At 36.4% G+C, this 19,816-nt stretch overlaps 1 protein-coding gene across 31 annotated transcripts in view; it reads right to left on the minus strand.

Moving 5' to 3' along the window:
• Nucleotides 1–19,816, minus strand: part of DLG1 (discs large MAGUK scaffold protein 1) — a 173,225-nt gene that overhangs the window by 86,708 nt on the left and 66,701 nt on the right. For 2 of the 31 annotated variants that reach the window (XM_052803524.1, XM_052803521.1), the window contains exon 1: nucleotides 13,080–13,360. The exons of 24 other annotated variants lie outside the window; for them this stretch is intronic. In XM_052803524.1, the coding sequence (XP_052659484.1) occupies nucleotides 13,080–13,304 (225 nt within the window). In that variant the 5' untranslated portion in view covers nucleotides 13,305–13,360. Of the gene's footprint in view, nucleotides 1–13,079; nucleotides 13,366–17,746; nucleotides 17,889–19,816 lie in introns of those variants that run through there. 5 more of the 31 variants (XM_052803526.1, XM_052803517.1, XM_052803520.1 and 2 more) reach the window with 5 other exon arrangements.

The following is a 19,816-nucleotide window of genomic DNA, read 5'->3' on the forward strand; positions in this document are numbered from 1 at the left end:
CAAAAAAGTATGTAGGAAATTATATTTTATAGTACATTCTACTTCATCTGATTATGGTTGCTGAAGTTGAAGGACAAAAATTGATAAAACTTGAGCAGTGCAACATAGGTAAAAATGAGCAGGTAAAGAAACAAGTGAAACAAATGAAAAATTAACACTGAAAATTATGAAAGAAGAAAGTGGACTAATGGATATGTAAAAACAAATTATTAAGTGGTAATGCTATAAACAGATAACTAAATTGCTTTGAATTTGAAGAACCAGAAAACAAAATGTGTCTTTTATGCTGGTTACTGAGGCTCAAACCCAAATTAGCAGCTGTCAAATAAATTTTCCAAGTCCTGCATTACAAGAAATTAGATGAATGTAATAGTGTATGGTATATAAATTAACACCAGACAAAAAGCAACCTGCCAGAACTCCTGCCATTTCCCAATTACATTAGAACACAAAAAGATTCTATGATTCTATAAGATGCACACCAATATATCTACTGTACTTAGAAGGTGGCATAGCAAGACACGAGAACATTTCTAATTTAGACATGCCCAACAGTAGGGAATCACCTGTTACTTGTTTCCTTAATCACATTCTCTGAAACTATTACTCTAACCACTAGTCCTTCCCAGATACATTTCAAGATTAATTCCTGCCACTCTGATAATCTCATGACTGACGCATCACTCGGGATGAATCTATCAGATGGCATTTTCGGACGTTTCTAGGTCAGATGATCATGATTGTCGAGCGACACACAACGGCAAGAAACTGAGATTCAATTCCCTGCATTTAATTCACATTATTGCCAAGCTTCAGAACATCCTCTAGAGATTCACTCAGGGGTTTTTTTCCTAGTGTAATTTATTCAGAAACATCAACTAATACGATGCACTCCAGACACAGATAAATTATTCTGATAGTTTATGTCCCTCTCCATTAAAAAAATGCACTCCACAGAAACAGTAAAAACTGCCGTACTTGATGAGAGCAAAGGCCCAACTGGTCAAGAATCTTACTAACAGCAGAAACTGATAAACAGGCAAGTAGAAGTTAGATATATGCCCAGTAATTTTCCCAGAAAACCATCTCAGAACCTGACAGTCAAGGTCTTCCTGAAACACTACTTGTAATAGCTACCTGTCACCTGCCCTTTGCAAATCCATCTACCTCCATTTTGAAATCATTCTCTTTTTGAACCCTCTCATCTCCACAGCACTTTGTGGCAGTGACGTTCACAATTTTAGCAGAAGTTTTACAGGACAGTTGTGACAGATTTAGAATTAGAGAACTATTAAATAATTTCTAATTGAGAACCTTCTTAATTTTATTTTTTATTTTATAAGTCTTCATCATATTCTCCCTCAGGGTTTTTTTGGTTTATTTTTAAATTAACTGTCCCTATAGATAACTAGATTATTCCTCCTAGTGCTTTACTAAGCTTTTCCTTTTTACTTATGCTATATCCTTTCTAAGACAAGGCAAACAGAACCCTGCACAAAATTCAAAATACAGATACACAAGAAATATACTCAGTGTCATGTTCTGTGTTATTCTCTTCTACTTCTTTAGTAACACCTGACATTTCATTTACCCTTTTCACTACTGCAGAGTATTAAGGTGACTTTTCAGGGAACCATCAGTTACAACTCCAAAGTCTCTTTCTAGAACAGAAATACTTCATTTGTAGCCTATCACTATATGCACACAAGCAGGATTATCCTTATAACTCTGTTACTCATTCATTACTGTACAATGAATGTCACCAGCTATTTTTGTGCCCATTCACTTTTGTCTGCTATTCTCTGCAGCTAGTTTAGTTAACCTGAATATAAAAAAAATTAAAAAAAAAATAAAAATCAATCACATGCCTCTGCCTCACATATTCTCCCCCCCACCCCAATCATTCACAAATATGACCTTCTGGGAATCCAGTCGCAGTTGGAGGGACCTATTTTAATCAGTTGAAAAAATCTGCAAAACATTCTTCCCCTTTTTCTCATGGCACCATTACTTTTAACAGCCTTTGATCCAAGAACCATTATTTTCAAAGACTTCTGTAATTATAACAACCTTCTGATAACCACATGTTCCCATATAGATTTTTATCTACATGTTCCCTGTTTTCAAAGAAGTCTGGAAGATCCATGAGTCCTTATTTTCCCTTTACAAAGACAAGCTAACTTTTCTTCAAAATATCTGTTTATCCATCTACCTGTTAATTTTTTTTTAATAATAAAGAACTTCTTAAAGTTTGTACAATAAGGAAATCAGACCTGCTCAGCTATAGTCTCAGAGAGTACAGCTTAGCTCCTTTTAAAACAGGTATCATATTTGCCTTTTTTTTTTTTTTTAAATTTTTATTCTAGGAATACCCGGGCAGTTTCAACAAAAAGGTCACACACAACATAACGGACAGTTCAGCCACATTAGACACAAGTTCCTTATAAAATCCTGAATAAATGTCATACCCTATTGATCACCTGTGCCTCAACACATTAATTTAAATTCTCTTCTATTGGCACCTGAATCTTATTACTTTTAATACAGTAAAATGAGTCATAGGAACTACTCTGAGCTCAAAGGTGGGACAGCCCTAGCTGGGTTTTTTGCTTGGAGATAGGCATCTACTTTGGCATTCCACACTGACCAGAGAATATAGTCTTAGGTCTGTACTATCACCATCTTGATCAGCAGTATTTCACAGGCAATTTGCATACCACTTGATTTAGCATCTAACTACTGAAGTGCTCATCTGTAATGAGGCTTAATGTGCTCAAATTCTAATAAGCTGTACACAGAATTTTCCCCCGTGGTGTTCATCTTTAAAAGCAGTAGTAAAAGGATGTAATAAAAGAGTTTTTAAAAAATATAAACTGCTTTCCAGCAGTTTACAGCTTCCAAGTAGCAGTTTAGAGTCATTATATTACATGTTGAAGCAAAGATTGTGATGTATTTTCAAGTACAAACTTTGTCATTATGCTTTTTACATAGAAAATCCTAATTTATTACCCTGACTTGGCAATTACATCATGTCCCACTAAGCTTTTAAAATGCTTATTATATTAATATCATTCTTTAAAATTAAGTTTTCTATCTAAATTTGCCTAGCTTCAGTTCCCTGACTTGGAATACAGATGCCTTTTTCTACTAAACAAACAAGCTTTCTAGCTTCTGAAATCTATCCCTATGTATTTATAGTCTATGAACAAATCATCTCCTAACTTTCCTTTGGATGAACTAAGCAGAGGTTCTTAAGTTTCTCATTTTAAAGCAGGTCTTCCTGAACACAATCTACAGTTATAATCCCTTTTCTGAACACTCCCCATTTATCAGGATCCCTTTTCTGGCCAGGATTTCAGACTGGAGATTGTACACGCTACAGACAGAATTTAGAGTTCCCTCTCTGTCCTTCTCTAAAGGGAAAGCTGACTCCCTTCTTGCCTGCTACATCACACTGTGTAGTCAGATAGTTATCTAAGAAAAAAACCCCTACAATTTACTTACTAAATTAAATTTGCTTTGCACAAGCAATCTTTACTCTGCTCCCTACTCTGTTATGAAAACCAAACACTATTACCTGGAAGGCACACAATGCAGGTTGCTCAACTAATTTCTACAGACATTGGTCTTAGAGAAACAATTTTAAATAAGCAAATATACAAACTGTGAGGCAGCACTGATAAAGAGAATAAAGGAGGAAAGGCTACGAGACTCGTCTGAAACATTCCCACAGTACAGGAGTTTCTGGTAAAAAACCACACAAAGCAGTGGGAAGAAAGTGAAGATTCCATGGTTAAAAAAAAACCCTGTACTATACCTGCATTCCTGGAGGTATATATATCTGAAGTCATATTAGAAGACTGACACAACTACATAGATGCTAGTCTCCAATAACAATAATACTAATTTCCACACAGTTTAAAAACCCATGGTAACTTAAAAAAAAAGAATACTCTTAAGCTGACTACAAGTACATGAAAAAAAAAGTTAATAAGCATTTCTGTTTTACCAGTGTCCTGGTAAAATTTAAACCATTGTGTCCTGACTTTTTCTTCTTTACTATGAAAAATATGGATAAGGTGATCTGCTTTTATTTAAATCATTGCTTAGATGTATCATTTCACAAGACAGACTGTTGCAAGGGACTAGAATATGCACTGGAAACAGTTTAATGGAGCAAAAGACTGAAAATTCATAAAACCCAAGATCAGCTTACAAGAGAGACAAAATGAGTCATAAATGTCTGTTACCTGTCTGGAGAACACGTCAGCTCAACTACATCCTAATGTGCAGCTAAACACAAAAAAAAAATGGAAGAGCAGCAAAAGCACAACAGAAACAAGCTGTAGAGCAAGCCTGATATATTAGAGAAGTGGGTTACAGCCAGTAAGACACAATTCAATACTGACAACCAGTCACATGGAATAGCAATAAACAGCACAGACACCCTGAGGAATACCAAACTGGAAAACAAGTCCAGAAGTGCTTTGGTTGGTGGCAAAGATTTTTTTTAAATTATAAAAGATAGACACAGAAGGGAATCCTTGCTCTACATTGACTGCAGTCCTTCAGAGTGCTTTTTTGCTATTGAGCCTTGTGTGTACATGTGTGTGCGCACAAGAACCTGGTATATGGAAGGAAGCCTTAAGTCTTTCAAAAAGCAAGTGACAGAACTGTACAAGTTTTGGGATCCCTGACAGTTTTTTAGTGGATAAAACCACCATATGGTCATGATACATGAGAGGACCTTAAAAAAAGGCAAGAAAAGATGATCACAGTCCACTGTAACAAGTGCCTCCTCCTACCCCACCTCCACAAAGAAAAAAATGTGTAACAGTTTTTCTTAAATGCATGTCAGTGTGGAACAGGTGGCTTCCACCCACCAGAAGATAAGAATCAGCCACATTGGTCAAGTGGACATTAGACCATAACTTTAACAACTTTAGCATCTACTCTAGCGACAGCTTCCAATAGGTAACGTTTGTAAAACATGAATGAGATATGGAGAATGTACGTGGCTCAGGAGAGTCAGGAAGCACTATTGGGCTTATTGTCTTGGAGTCCAAGCAGTTCTTGGAAGAAACTCAAGCTAGTACCAAGAGGTGATCGCTTGAAGTGGCCAGTGATGATCCCAAGTAAAAAAAGGTATAGTTTAACAGATACTGCAGCTTTCTGAGTATATCAAAGAGTAGATTTTTTTTTTTTTTTTTGGTCATGACAGACTACTTTCAGGGAGAATACTGACCTAATTAATTTTGACTGGTATAGAAATGACTGTTGCTAATGCTACTTTGGGCAAAACCAGAAAAGGCAGGTCCTCAAAAGGTACGTTTGGGATTCAGGGAAGACCCGCTAGGTAGTAGTGGTATTAACAACAAGTCAGGTCTCAGTACTGAATTTGGCCTCTGTATTACAGTTTTTTGAACTTCCTTGACAGATGGCACAAGGTTATCAGTCTTTGATGTGAAACAGGAATGCTCCTATCCATTCTGTAAGGAATAAAATGGAGGGACTAAGAGTGCTTGCTTAACATAACATGACATCCAGCAGGGTGGTTACATCCTTCTCGAAGTCCACTGATGTATTTGATACTGTTGTTGTTGTGGCCTATGTCCCCAAGACCAGCATTGCAAACTACTACTAAAAGGTGCCCTTTTAGACTTATACCTGCTAGAATTTCATTACAGCACTTGGTTAGCAAAGCATCTGTTGCAGGAACAGTCCCAACCGATCAGAAGGATTTCTCTTGTCTACTAACTGGAGAAACCTTTAAGCGTTCCTGAAATAACATATAGAACTATGCAATCGTCACTTGAATGAAATTTGGGAAGGCGCATTAGAAACAGCATTAAAGGAAGTATCTTACCTCAAGGGAGGAAAGCATCCACTGGGACCCATCTGTTAGAGCCACTACACAATAAGCAAAGTGTGAATAATGTGGTTATACTAATAAACAAGGATGAGGTGCTTCGTTTCAATTGCACATGAGATGCATCACATGAAGAGGTGGATGTTTTCCCAACATTTTTGTCTTTTATGGATCTGCCAAAGTAATACAAAAAATGAACTGTACTAGAAATTCTTCACGATAAGCTTGTGCTTGAAGTTCAGCAAACAGTAGCGTGTCAAACATTAGTTTGAACTCACTCCCAGGGAAAGTAGTGAAAGACATTCTTCATTCAGGCTGTCATGCCCCTGCAATGGCAAAAGTTGTGTGCATAGGCCAAGCAGGTAGGCTTAGTCAAAAAGAATTCATGCCTTGCAAAGATATCTTTTACAAGATGTCTCTCAAGAGATAGAAGAATAACATACATGAAACAGGAATCACTGGTTATTATGTGACAATAAAAATCACACCATGAAACTCAGGTGAGGATAGGGAATAGAGAAATACAAATTACCTATCAGGGACTAGGAGTTTACTTAACACTGAGTAGCTTACACAGGGTAGGACCACTTCTGAGAACTAGAAAAGAATTCTGATGAAGATAAAATGATTCAAATGTTCATACAGAAAACTGAACCATAGAAACATTCATACAGAAAACTGAACTATAGAAAATGCTTTTCAGAAAAAAAAGAAAAAAAAAGAAAGGGCTCAAGAGCCTACCTGCTTCACGCAAAATTGTATTAAGTAATTGTTATTCATAAAGACAAATTCTAGTACCTCCTCTATTTTGGAGTACAGGGGAAAGCACTGGCTGCAACAGAGGTTCTAGAGAGAACCAAGTTCTTCTCAAAAGAGACTGCATAGCTAGTGTGCGCATAAAGATTTCAATTTATCTTGTTTAACAAGACAACAATTTCTCTCCTTCGGTTACTATAAATCCCAGAAAGGCTGCGGACATGAAGTTTACCAAGACTCTGAGCTAGGTATAAACTAAAAGTCTCTTAAGTTGCACAACACATGATAATCATGTCAGCTCTCAAACATGGATGCAGATCATTCTAAAAGACAAAGTCATGTTTTCTAAAATCATCTAAGACACTTCTGATGCATTAGCTTCTTCAAACTAAAAGAAACATCCTGCACATCCTTAATCATAATTGAGAGTGCTCTTGATGTTGTAGACCAAAATAGAACAGGAAGAAGATGGTGTTCACTTTAGATTCAGTGGTTCTGTCAGACAGTCATTTACTTAATAATTGTATTAACTGCAACATATACAGCGGCTTTGGCAGCACAACAGAAATACTATACCACAGGAGCCATGCTAGAGTTATTTAGTAAGCTGACAGCTGGTGAACGACAGACTGGCCTGTATTTGACTTTCAAAACACTTTGTCAATCAATACAAGCCTCAACTGAGAGGGCAACTATCACAATATAAAATAAATTAGCAAAGTTATATAACAGACCTAAAGAGTCCTACCTATTTCACAGGCTTCCATGCACTTGGCTTCATACAGCAAGACCCTGTTAGTCCACCTGAGTTAATAGCTGGAGTTGAAGACAATGGATTAAGAGGGGATCCAGTATCTGCCTTGCCTGAAGGTTCAGTCTTGGGCACAATGTAGACAGAAAGCCCCTGCAGTAGCAGTAGTACTCCAAAAGCAAAACATTCTTTGTCCCCTTCTCCTTTGCTTACCAGATTTCTGACTCATTCTGGAAAAAGTAATTCTCCTGACATACAATGGAACAGAAATATGAAGAAATTCTGTTATCAACTCGGAGTGAGACAGAACAACAGCTGTGAGGGAACAGGTGAAAGAAAGCGGAACCTAAAACTCTCTGGCAGCAAGCAGTGGCTGCGGGTAGCACCAGTTCAGTTCTTATCATCACCACCATGCTGCAAGTGATTAACTGAAGTAACACACTGCACATGCCAAGATTAGTCACACCTGTGGGTTTGGGAGGGAAGCAGCACACCCCCATTACTCCACAGGCCTACCAGTTGACTTCGTAAGAGGAGAGACAATTGACTATAGCAGGGAACCAGCATGATGCTAACACAGTCTACATGACATTACATGATTCATGATGTATATTCTTGAGATTTATTGATTTTAATATGCTTTTAAAACTGCATCTCTCTAAACTGTCAAGCAAACTTCACAGTCTTGAGAAGTTTCCATCTCCACTGTACACAGTTAGAAAGCGTTTACAAAGTGAAAAAGTTCCAGAGACAGTCCCTTAATGCTTGAGTTTAAACTGTCAAGGATTTCCTAGTTCTTAGTCTATTGATTAGAACACATATTAATGCATTCCTCATACAGAATAAATTCATACCATTTTTATCTCTGCTATAATGCCCTCTTACGTAAAATGCAACCAGTGGCAGAACTAAAATTTGCAAAATAAATTCATAGTGTTACAAATGTGTGATATTACACAAAATCAGGAAGAAGGAAACTTAGTACAGTGAAACTCATGTTTAAATTTCAGAAGGTGCTTTCTTATAGTTAAAAGTCATGCAAAGCAAATACTATTTAAAGCTGCTTTCTCATGTGTTCATCACAATATTAGCAGCAACAATTTCCAGGCAACGTATGCTTAAGTTTTAAACTCAGGGAAAAGCCTGCATTAAAAATCTAACAATGACAACAGTTCTTTTATGTATTCATATAAACTTCCCTACAGTTAGTCCTGTAACTCCTTTCTTCTTTACTGTATCACCTCTTTAAATCCAAAAAAGGTATTGAATAAAACAAATCCTGCAAGTAAAGAACTTCAATTATGCTAGCCATTGCATAACGTAAGTCCCAGTTTCACTTGTAAACTTGAGGGGATGCTAAAACAGTCACACATCCACACCACACCACAGTTTAATATAGTTCATAAAACATATCACCCACTGTGACACACCCTGATATGCCTAAGATATTTAATAGTTAAACTGCCATCAAGTTGTCTGACCTTTTAGTTTCAATATCTTCCTGCTGCAAGTTCCAGGTTTAATTCCATGTCCTATATTAAGGTCCCTCTGCCCCCCCCCCTTTTTCTTTCGCTTTTCAACTTCTGCTTGTTTAATTAAACCTCCACATACTACATCAGAACTATTGCATCTTTTCTCATCTCACATATTTTAAGCATGTGCCTTATAGTTATGATCTGTATGTCTAAAAATATATAAATACTTAAATACACAAAAATTATAGGAAGGATGGTAAATCTTGCTGTAAGAAATCAATTTTTGCAACTCCTGAACTGTAAGAAGTAAAATAAAAAAGGAGTTAGGGTAGAGACCTGGAGGTTTTTTTAATCATTATCTTTTAAACGCACCTTACAACACCTCTATGTTGTTGTCTGATTACATATAGCATTTAAAAAATGCTAGAACTATGTTCATAATATTTCAATTAATTTGAAAGCAATATTCTAGGAATAATGACATACAGTGAAACTTTTATCAAGATCTTAAAAGGAAGAGATACAAAGACAAGAAATGACTGCACTCAAACGACTCACAGAAGCAGCTGGTAAGGTCTGAAATTTAAAGTTAAGTTTTTGAAATGGATAAGTGGAGTTAGGAGGGGGTTTCTGCCCCCCACCCCCCTTTTTCTCCCTCATTTCCTAAAACATGTCCTAAAAAAATATAAGTATAAATTAGCACAGCATATTCAAAGAGCTAAACAATTTTTCAGTATCAAATGCTGGAAGCATATTATACTATGTTACATGCTAAGAATAGCCTAAATGCATTGCTGTTAGAACCAGTTTAATGCCATGGGAGTTTCAGGAAATCACAGTTTCTGAATTTGTAGCACAACACAGGCCAAATACTACTGACAGTTAAAATCCATTCTGAGATATGATAACCTGAATTCACTGTCAGGAATAGGTACTCTGGAAAGACTTTGGGGGAAAGAACTGCACTGGATACAGTTATCCTTGGTGATGCAATATATATATCTCTTGTTAGGACAGCTCTTCAAATTACCCAGTTATTTTTCATTTGCATAACCATGTATTTACTAAGCTCATGGCTCAGTTATTCACCCTTGTGACAGCATCAATTTGTTGTGCGTTTGTTTTTATCCTTATCTTCCATTTTATGCCACAGATTTGGCTTTTATTAAAGAAATTAATAAATTTGCTGACAAAAATTGAAAGACAAACTTCTAATCAAATTCCTTAATTATTCTAATTGAGTAACTAACTCATCACAGAGAATGCAGAAGGAAGAAACAATAAAGGCCTCAAATGCCTGAGCATGTTAAATCGGCTTCCCCAGACTCATAAAGGAGACTCGTGTGGTTAGTGGGGCAGGAAGGCACTGCTACTTCTACAGCAGTTTACCACTGCAGATGAAACACGTATTAACTCAGTGGGAAGTACTGCTGCTCTGTGGACAGACTGCAATGTCTGATCACTGAACTGCTTGTTAACTAAAGTAATGCAAAATCTACAAATCACTACAACCACCTCAAGTTCCATGCAAAGCACCCTGGAGACCTCAGCTAGGGCAGGACACAAGCAGAGTCAGAATGACCACTTTACTGTCTTTGTTTGTATCTGTTCACACCATCTGTTTCCACTGATGCCTTTTTCCTGTGAGAGATGGGTGATCTGAATCTTCTAATAACATTAAAAAGGGGCAATACTAGTAAATAAGGCACTTTTAATATTTGAAAATGGATTGGTAGTCTTCAGGGTGCTGTGGCTTTTTACAGAAGCCTTTCACTCCTGACTAGTCCTCCATGCCACAATGCATTTGTGCTCACACGCATTCTTTTGGGCATAAACCTAGCGGTAACTACAGCAAAAAGCAGTGCTACCATATCCATCACCAACTTCTTCCTCGCTTCTTTAAGGTACAAGACCTCCTCCGCCTCAAAAAATACCCTACTCCAAAATCCAAAGTTCCTTCTTTAGCTAAAGTCCTCTTACCACCGTGCTGGGGAGAAGGTGACCCGTTGTAAGCCCCAGGGAAGGACAGGGGCATGCAGCCCAGACTCCAGGAGTTGTTTCCCTTTCACTGGTAATGGAGGGAAGTATCACCATTCCATGCCATCCCACCCCATCCAAGAAAGCCAAGCAAATGAAGGCACAGCTAAAAATGGGTACTATTGTAGCAGATTCACATGGGAAACAGGAGACCAACATTTTAAAAACCATTAGTTTGATTTTGTATGTGTTAAAAATCATGATGTCACAACAATAAGACTATATAAGCAGAATTTCAACAGACTAGGTCAGAGGAGAAGTAAATCACATCTAGTTATTTATTTGGACGCTGCAAATGTGATTACATTCAAGTGACGGGGATGTATCTTAAATGAACAAATAAAAGTCATCAAGAATTTCCAGAATACTACATCACAGACCAAAAACCAAAGAGAACTGAAAAACAAAATTGCAACCACAATGAGCAATCTCCAAATGTCTTTTTTGCTCCCTGAGGCTAGAACAGCTGCAATGGGTGGATAAGGTACGAGGATAGTACAGCATCTTTCCAGAGGAAGAGGCTTCAACAAGCTCTTATGTTTTCAGTGCATTACTTCTGGATATGCTCATTAAGTTTTTTTACAACCGCTTCAAAATGTTTGGTTTTTTTCCCTCCTTTTGGCCATGAACATGTATAAGCAGTTCTTTTTAACAGAAGAACTATCAGACTTATGAAAAAAAAATTGGCAGGCTTTCACAGAGGTAAGCTATCTTTTTCATAGCAGAAAAACAGAACAAACACTGGGATATTCACAGAACTGCAGCTCAGTTTGAAGGGATCTCAGTATCTTTATCTGATCCAACCCACACTCAAAGCAGAGGCTATTCACTATTTTATTTATCAGCAAATTTCTAGTCCTGACTAGTCAGTCCAACTGCAAGTTTCATGCATTTCAACATTGCTTGTTCAAGCATTAAACAAATAACAGCAACCATAATATTTATACAAAAGGTTAATACTGTATATTTTGACTTTAAAAAAAAAACAAACAGTACTTAAAAGCTATTATGTCCATCTAATGCATCAGAGTTGTATAATGACCCATTACAGAAACTACAGCATCCCTCTTTGACGTTCATGTACATTTGCAACAAGAAAGTGAAAATTCTCCTCTAAGATCTCCTATTCATTGTTTACTCTAAATTTACAAGCAAAACCCAGATAACAATAAGCTGACTTCAGAGGAAGTGCCATTTTATCACCTTTGAAACAATTACCAACAGATCGAAATAATGTTAATAATACTACAGTATGTGAGGTTAACAAATTTTCCTTTTTTTTTTTTTTTACACAAGTTTTTGTAGTACTTCAGGTTAAATGACATTTTTACTAAAGCTGAATTTGGCTTTACAGTAAGCAAAACAAATCTAATCTCACATTTTTAAATAATGCTGACATCTCAGCATTGTTCCATAGAACTTTCTTTATCGTATTATCCAGAGAGATACTCATTTGCTAACGCCAGTAAGTTTAAACTTCTCTCAATATAAACCTTAAGAACTCACCCCAAATCCACACACTTAAAATTTAGCTTGCCTCCTTTTACCTGACTTTCACTGATGATTAATAAAAACATCACTTAGAGCGGATTGACAGTGAAGCTGAAAAATGTCATTTTTTCTTACAGACTACACTATTAAGTGTACATTCTGTATGTAAGGAAGGCATTCCTTAACCCTCTTTATGGATTATTAGCAGCCAAAAAAACCCCATAAAACTGATACAGACTAGAACTTGTTGTGCTACATATAACTAAGACTTTAAATTATTTAATCCTACAAATACAATTCCTTAGCCAGAAAATATATAGTCTTTGACTTGTCATCTTACTACAGCTATGGAATTGATATTTAACTACATTATTCTCCTCCATAGCTAGGCAGTAGAATGCAAACTACATTTTTCAGTATTTCACTATTCCATTAAAATATCTATTTAAACTTGTTGAAGGCTCATTGCTTGCAGAATAACTTAAATAAAAATCAGACCTTGTTTAGTGTCTCCATTTTCATGCTTTAATGCTAAATATTATATAGAGCTCTATAAAATATGAAAATGAAAGCAGACAGAAAACACCATTCATGAATCAGAGATTATATAAAACCATGCATAAATAAATAATTGCTATTTCTGACTAGCAAGTAACCAGAAAACATGCAGACACAATAATTTCAACAAGTGGCATATTACCTGGGTGGAGCTGGCAGCAACAGAAATGCAGTCAATGAAACCATGTCTCCGAGTGAAAAATGCAACTATCTGCTGCCAACGGGAAGGCTCATTCCGTAACTCATCTGTTGAGCCTTTCTTTGCCCACTGCTTGTGCTTTGGGCCTACAGAACTGTGGCTTGAGCTAGTGTTGCCTCGACTGGCACGAGAATAGAGGAGTGTGTTATTTCCGAAAATGTAATTCATCTCTGCAGCTCTGCAGGTGGTTACCAGGCAGTCTTACTTCCCTACCAGCTGCTGAGTGGTGAATGAGCAGAAGAAAAAAAAAAAAAAAAAACCCGCAGATAGAATTACAGCAGCATCATTTACAAACCAGGAAAACAAGATTCTTGATAGCTGATGCTATTTTTCCTTCTACCCCCTACATCCCTTCTCTACCTGTGATTACAGTGATGAGCATAATCTTGAGCAATTTAAAAAAAAAAAAAAAAGGCAAGCAAATGTTTTTCTTATTTTTCCTCTTTCAAAACCCACAAGATGGAAAGCTTGTTTTCTCTTCCTAGCTGACAACACATATTTAAGAGAAACTAGGTAGCCTATACAGTACAATGTTACAAATTCACAGCTATGAGGATGGTGGTGGATGATAACAGCTACTGGGTGGAGAAAGCATGGATCAAAAATAACCAAGTTTCAATCACTGCCTGTAGTAAGATCCAATAGAATCTTTTCACTTCCTTGCTTGCATAAATTATAAACCTGAACTGAACAAAACAGGGAGCATGCAGCATAACTGCACTCGTTCACTGATTCTGTCTTTCTGAAAACATTCCACAGAGCAAAAAGACCTTAACACCATGTTCAGAAAAAAATATTCAAGAAAGAATGTTCGATGACTTCTTCTTCCTCCCCCCCCCCCCCCCCCCCGGCCTTAGTGCATAAAACAACTATAGAGGGAAGAAATAGTGCCACAAAACAGCCATTGTGTTGTGTATCAATGGATGTCTAGCAGGGTGGTTTGCTGTATTTCTTTTTAATCAGCAGAAAGATTAGAGATATTAAGCTAAAACACTAAAAGTCAACACCGTTGTTCTTATTCTATGACTTTGTCATGATCCTAACACCCATTTCCAAAATTCTGTGACTACTGTAAGCATATGAAAATAATAACTATGTATTTGTGACCCAACATTATTTCTCAAAAGTACAAGAATTGGCAAATAATGAAAAATTCTTATTGCACACTAATGAATTTTCAGTAACATTACTTTGATTTCCAAAGCAAATCACAAGATTATTACTGCTATAGGTGTGCATTTTCTCTGCTCTCTTCACAGTAAAAAAGAATTCACACAGTAATTATCTAAAAGATTATATGGAATTCAAATTACCTTACAGAACTCACCACTGAAATTTTTATAGCCAACTATTTAAAAAAAATCCTCCAGCTCACATCAAAGAGATTACTCAGGAAAACAGTTAAGCGTCAAGGCTTTCAGTACAAGCTTGCCTCCAGAAAACCAACACAAAGTTATCAAAACTGTTTGTGGTATATTTCTATATAAAATGTTCTAACGGTCATAATCATAACATCAGGGCAAACATTTTCAAAAAGGAGAAAACTCTCCATATGATGAACAAAGGCAGAAAAGTTCCTTACAACACTGCCACAACTTACAACACCACGGTTCTACAAATCCACTGACTCATTACATGCATTTTAATGGGGATTACTAAATTCCCCCATATACTTTTTTTTGGTGCAATATACTCTTCTGCTTAACAAATTCTTACTGACAGCTATCCTATTCTGTGTAACAAATATTTTCTGACAGCTTACGTCACAAGCAGAAATAAGTAGTACATTAATTTAAAGCTGCGGTAATAAGATCAATGCACCATTTACTTCTAGTTACTAGTACAGCTCAATAACATAACACATACAAATATTCTGAGTACATCTTTCAGACAGACTTTACTAATATTCATAAAATACAATGGCTTATCAGCGTAAGTCATATGAAACTTGGTCTGACTTGTGCAGTGTCCTCAAAGCTATGTTCATAAGATAGATAACAGAGATAAAGAAATAGTTGATGCAATGATCCTTTCAAATGGGCAAGCTTTTTATAATGTGAATTCTTTTCATGGGAAGATTGCAGCCCTACCTTTTTCCAGACTCAAAGAAAATACCTAGTCTGAAAAATGCCTATGAATTTATTACTGGAGAACTTTCTTAATCCCTGGCTATGACTGAAGATGTTTGGAACAAACTACATGGTTTGAATTCTTGAGTCTTTTTATAAAGAGTCAAAGTGAAAATATTTTTAATGTTTTTCTTCATATGGCCTGAATGTTGACACTGGTGTACATTTTTAGAAGATCTGACAGCACAAGAATATTAGTATAACTTTAAAAAAAAATCTTTAAGAATTCATATATATATATATATATGTCTCCATAGGCTCCAAACCGAGAGTCACATGGGAGAGTATTGTTTAAAATTCTGAAAGGAAACATCACAATACATGGACAAGCAATGTACCAAGAACCTATTTTTCTTGCTGTTATATCAATCTGTCTGAAGATGAGATGGATTTGCTATGTTTTAAGGCAGTTTCTTTCAAGGATGATTCCCACCCAGGCAATGATGAACTGTGGCATTACTGACAAAGGGACTTCTGAAATCAGCACTTCAGGAAAGGCTTGCGTGGACAAAAAAAAAAAATCCTTAAAGTGAAGCTATGATGATTTAATTTCAATGGAGACAGAAATCCAGAAAAGTACTTCAGGAAGAGGTTATGCAATCACACTGGTGATATAAGACAGCAATCTGTGTCACCTACACTACATATGGATGTTACTGATATTGAGCAAGATTTGCTGATGCCTAAGAAGATACAGTTGCAGTTATTTGTAGAAGGAGCCTGTACTATGGTGATGAGACAAATCCTGATTTTTACAAATTACAAAGCAACCCGAAGATAAGGCATGGCATAACTCTAGGGATGGTACAACATCAGGATAATGCAAAGGAGTCCAGACTAGAAGAATGGTTGCTTGTAGAGCTGAAAAAACGATGGGTGGGAGTAAAAAGAAGGGCTTGTTTTGGTCAAAGAACATTTCAACAGAGGATCAAACACCTACAAGGAGAAATCAGAAAGTGTTGTTTGGACAGAAAAAGAAGTATCCAGAGAAAGGAAACAATCTTAAGAATCATCAGCACAGAGGTGGTAGCTGAAATTGCATCTGTGAATGACTGCCTCTGGAGTCAGGAGGTAGAATGGGGAGGCTCACCAGGGAATCTCAGAAAGTCCTAAAGGGAGCTGAGAACCTCCATCATCCCTTTTTCATAGTCTGCATATTGAACTGATGGGGATAAAATTAAATTTAAAAAACAAACAAACAAAAACCCAAAACAACCACCCACACCACAGCAACAAAAAAAAAAAACCAAAAAGCAAACAAAAAAAACCCCCACCAAAACGAAATACCATAGCAAAACAAAAAAGCCCCTATTTACTGTGAAGCAAGAACTGAGAATTTGCAGATTTAAAAAAAAAAAAAAATCAAAACACACACAAAAAAACAAAACAGCACATAATTAAGATTTCTGCATCAGTACACATACCTTTCTATAGCTTACTAAATTTACTGCAAAATAAATCTGCATTTATAGTGGATGCAGAGTAACATTATTTGTTCTGCAGCCAATTAACAGGATATAGTAATCACAGTGGTTACTGAATTTAAAAATTAACATAGAATACTTGGAATAAAGTTCCTCTGACTTTGTACCTGAGCCAATTCTTATCGACAGCTTGCTGGGACAAGTTAAAACACAACATAATGCCATATTTTTATCTCAAAGATAAAGTTTTCCTGGACATACCTTTACAAACAGCATGCATACCTTGAAATTAAAAATGCACAGCAACAAAAGCTGTTCGTATATGCAAACAGCAGTTATATCTCAATCACCCTTTTTAAGCAGTAACAACAAAACCCCTGATGCATTTGAAAAGTGTCTTATATAAATTTTATTACCATCCTGCTAAACAGAACATTGGCTAAAATAAGCACAGACCCTAAAGGAATAAACTGATATACTTAAGAGAAAATTCAAGAACCACCTAAAACAATGGCAGGGACTTATTTCCAGTATCACTTAGGTTTAAAAAAAAAAAAAAAAAATGTGCAGAACTCAATTTATATAGACAAATATAGACTATGCAACTTCAACTCTCCAAGCAGGGGAACAAAAAACACCACCAAAAATGCAGATATAAATTCATGTTTACTTTTTATACTTTTCAGAATTCTGTGTTGAAGACATTTTTACTGGCATAACAAATGGAAGTCTCATTAATAAGCATATGCAATATTCTAAGCCAAAGCCCAGGAGTACACTATTCAAATTGGATACTGTGGAAAAGGAAATTGTTAACCCTTTCTGCGAAGATACATTAGAAAGCGTATCTTAGCTTTTAGTAGAGAGACAGCTCTGAAAGGATAGCCCTTGATCAAGCGTGATTTACGTAGTCATTAAAACGTAAGTATTTTACTGCTGAAACTACCTTCTAAGTAAACATCCCAGCACAATTATTCTGTAATGATACACTGTAGTATAAATATTGACTATAAAAGATTATTACATTATTAGTCATACTACACCTCAGACAACCTACCAGTCTGTGCAGATTAAACTGCCTAGTCTTCCATACCCTGTTCATGAATCTCCTGCCCATCTTTTTGGCACGCCAGACTGATAAAAACATCCTATGTTTAATGCAAGTTTCTTTAGGCTTTCTTCAGTCATCAAAATGAACCCACTGCACTGAGAGCTCAGGGTAAACCTCAGGCGAAAAGAGTATAACCATTTATTAAGAAGACTTGATGTCGATTACTGTGTCTTAGGTTGTTTTAATGTTTGGATTAATCCGTGGTCCATCTGTTACAGTTTTTCTTTCTTGTCTCTCTTGACAAGAATTTGTTGAGCAGATCCATACTGAGAAACGGGAAGATTTCATCAACTGCTTCTTACAATAAGACACAAACTGACACCTTTGCACATATACTTATGTTCTTCAATTACAGGAAGTTTAAAAGTAGTAACCTATCAACAACTTGGGCAAGGTATTTTAATTAAAGATTGTAGAGCCCCTCCTCTCAAGAGTGACCACCGAAGTATGATGGTAGTCTAAAAATTAGTATTTCTGAGGGTATGTTCAAGTTTTTCTTTATAATTTCCACTATTCTAGGTATGTTCCTAACTCCAGAAGTACTGTCTTCCTGCTGAAGACGTCATAAAAAGCTTTAGAAAAAGGTAACAGATTGCAACTTTCTCACAATCATAACCAATCTTGCAACCAATCTTTAATTTGTAAATGGAAACAGCATCTTCATCTTCAGGGTAATCTCACCTACCTGCTCAGACAGTGGCAGGATTCAGGAAACATAAGCAAGAAAACGTACTAGGGCAAGTAGGAAGGTACAATTACTTTGACTGTTAACTAACCTTGAATGTGCCTTCATAGTTCCACAAATCATAAAGACAGTCAGTTCTTTCTGAGAGCAGAAAAACTCTCCTAATGAACAGAGGAGTCTGTTTTAACAGAAGCTCCACAAGCTCTAAAAGACTTCTGGGCAAGCACTTGAGGGGACGGTGGGGATTAGAGGGAAGATGCACCAGGAGATAAAGAGAAGGGAACCTATTAAGCTTATCAGCACAAGATTTGGGTTCGCAAGGAAAGGAGGTTGTCTTGCATTAAAGGAAGCATGTGTGTATATACACATTTATATAAGCAGATATTTCCCATATAGATTAGTGGGAAGGAGTTAAATAAAGGTGCTTGCTTCCAGTTGAAGAAAAAGGGCAGAAGAGACAAGCATGTATGCTGTAATACCTTTACTGGTGTAGCCAGAAACCAGAAGACTATCAGCAGGTGAAAGATTATTCTAAAGTCAGAGGCTGACTGTAGATCACTGTGTTCAGAGGCTGTAAAACAACTGTCACCTGCTAATTTATATTTCCAGATACAAATTTATATTTCTGAAATAACCATTCGCTAGTAATTTTCATAATTTTGGTGACTCAACCTTACTGACTATAGTTTTATTGACATCTCCTGACTCAGCTCTTTCCCAAACTGAGAAGTCAAACTGATTCATCTTTCATTGCACAGTACTTGCCCTCTGCCTGCTCTTATTCCTCTTCTACAAACCACTTCTAGATTGATATGCCTTCTTCATCAAGATCAGGAACAGTGCAGATTTCTAAAGTGATAAAATAATGCAGTTTTATTCCCATTTGTTTCTCCAGATATTCCTTGTATTTCATTTGCCTTTTTGACTATAACTTAAGTACTTAAGATGATTATTCCATTAATTTGTTATAACCCTGAGCTCTCATTCCTCTGAGATGATGCAATGAGAACACAAGTTCTTCCAAGATCCTTCTGGTAACCTCCATCCATCACGATCACTCATCTTCTTTCTTACCCTTTACTTTCCTTTTGTTGTTGGTTTGTTGTTTGGGGGTTTTTTTTAAACAATTGAATCCCAAGATTATTTTTTTCTTACTCCATGATAGCTTAAATTTCTCTGTAAGCTTTTTTGAGGAATTCCATTGTGTGCATCTAAGAAAAGCTAGAAACCTACATCAACAAGATCTCTTCATGCACATGCTGTAAGAGATTTGTGCAGCAGAGCTTTTCTTTACAATGCTTTCATTGCTTTCTCATCTCTAATTTCTCCAC

The sequence above is a fragment of the Harpia harpyja genome, chromosome 12, assembly GCF_026419915.1.
Source record: "Harpia harpyja isolate bHarHar1 chromosome 12, bHarHar1 primary haplotype, whole genome shotgun sequence".
Lineage (NCBI taxonomy): Eukaryota > Metazoa > Chordata > Aves > Accipitriformes > Accipitridae > Harpia > Harpia harpyja.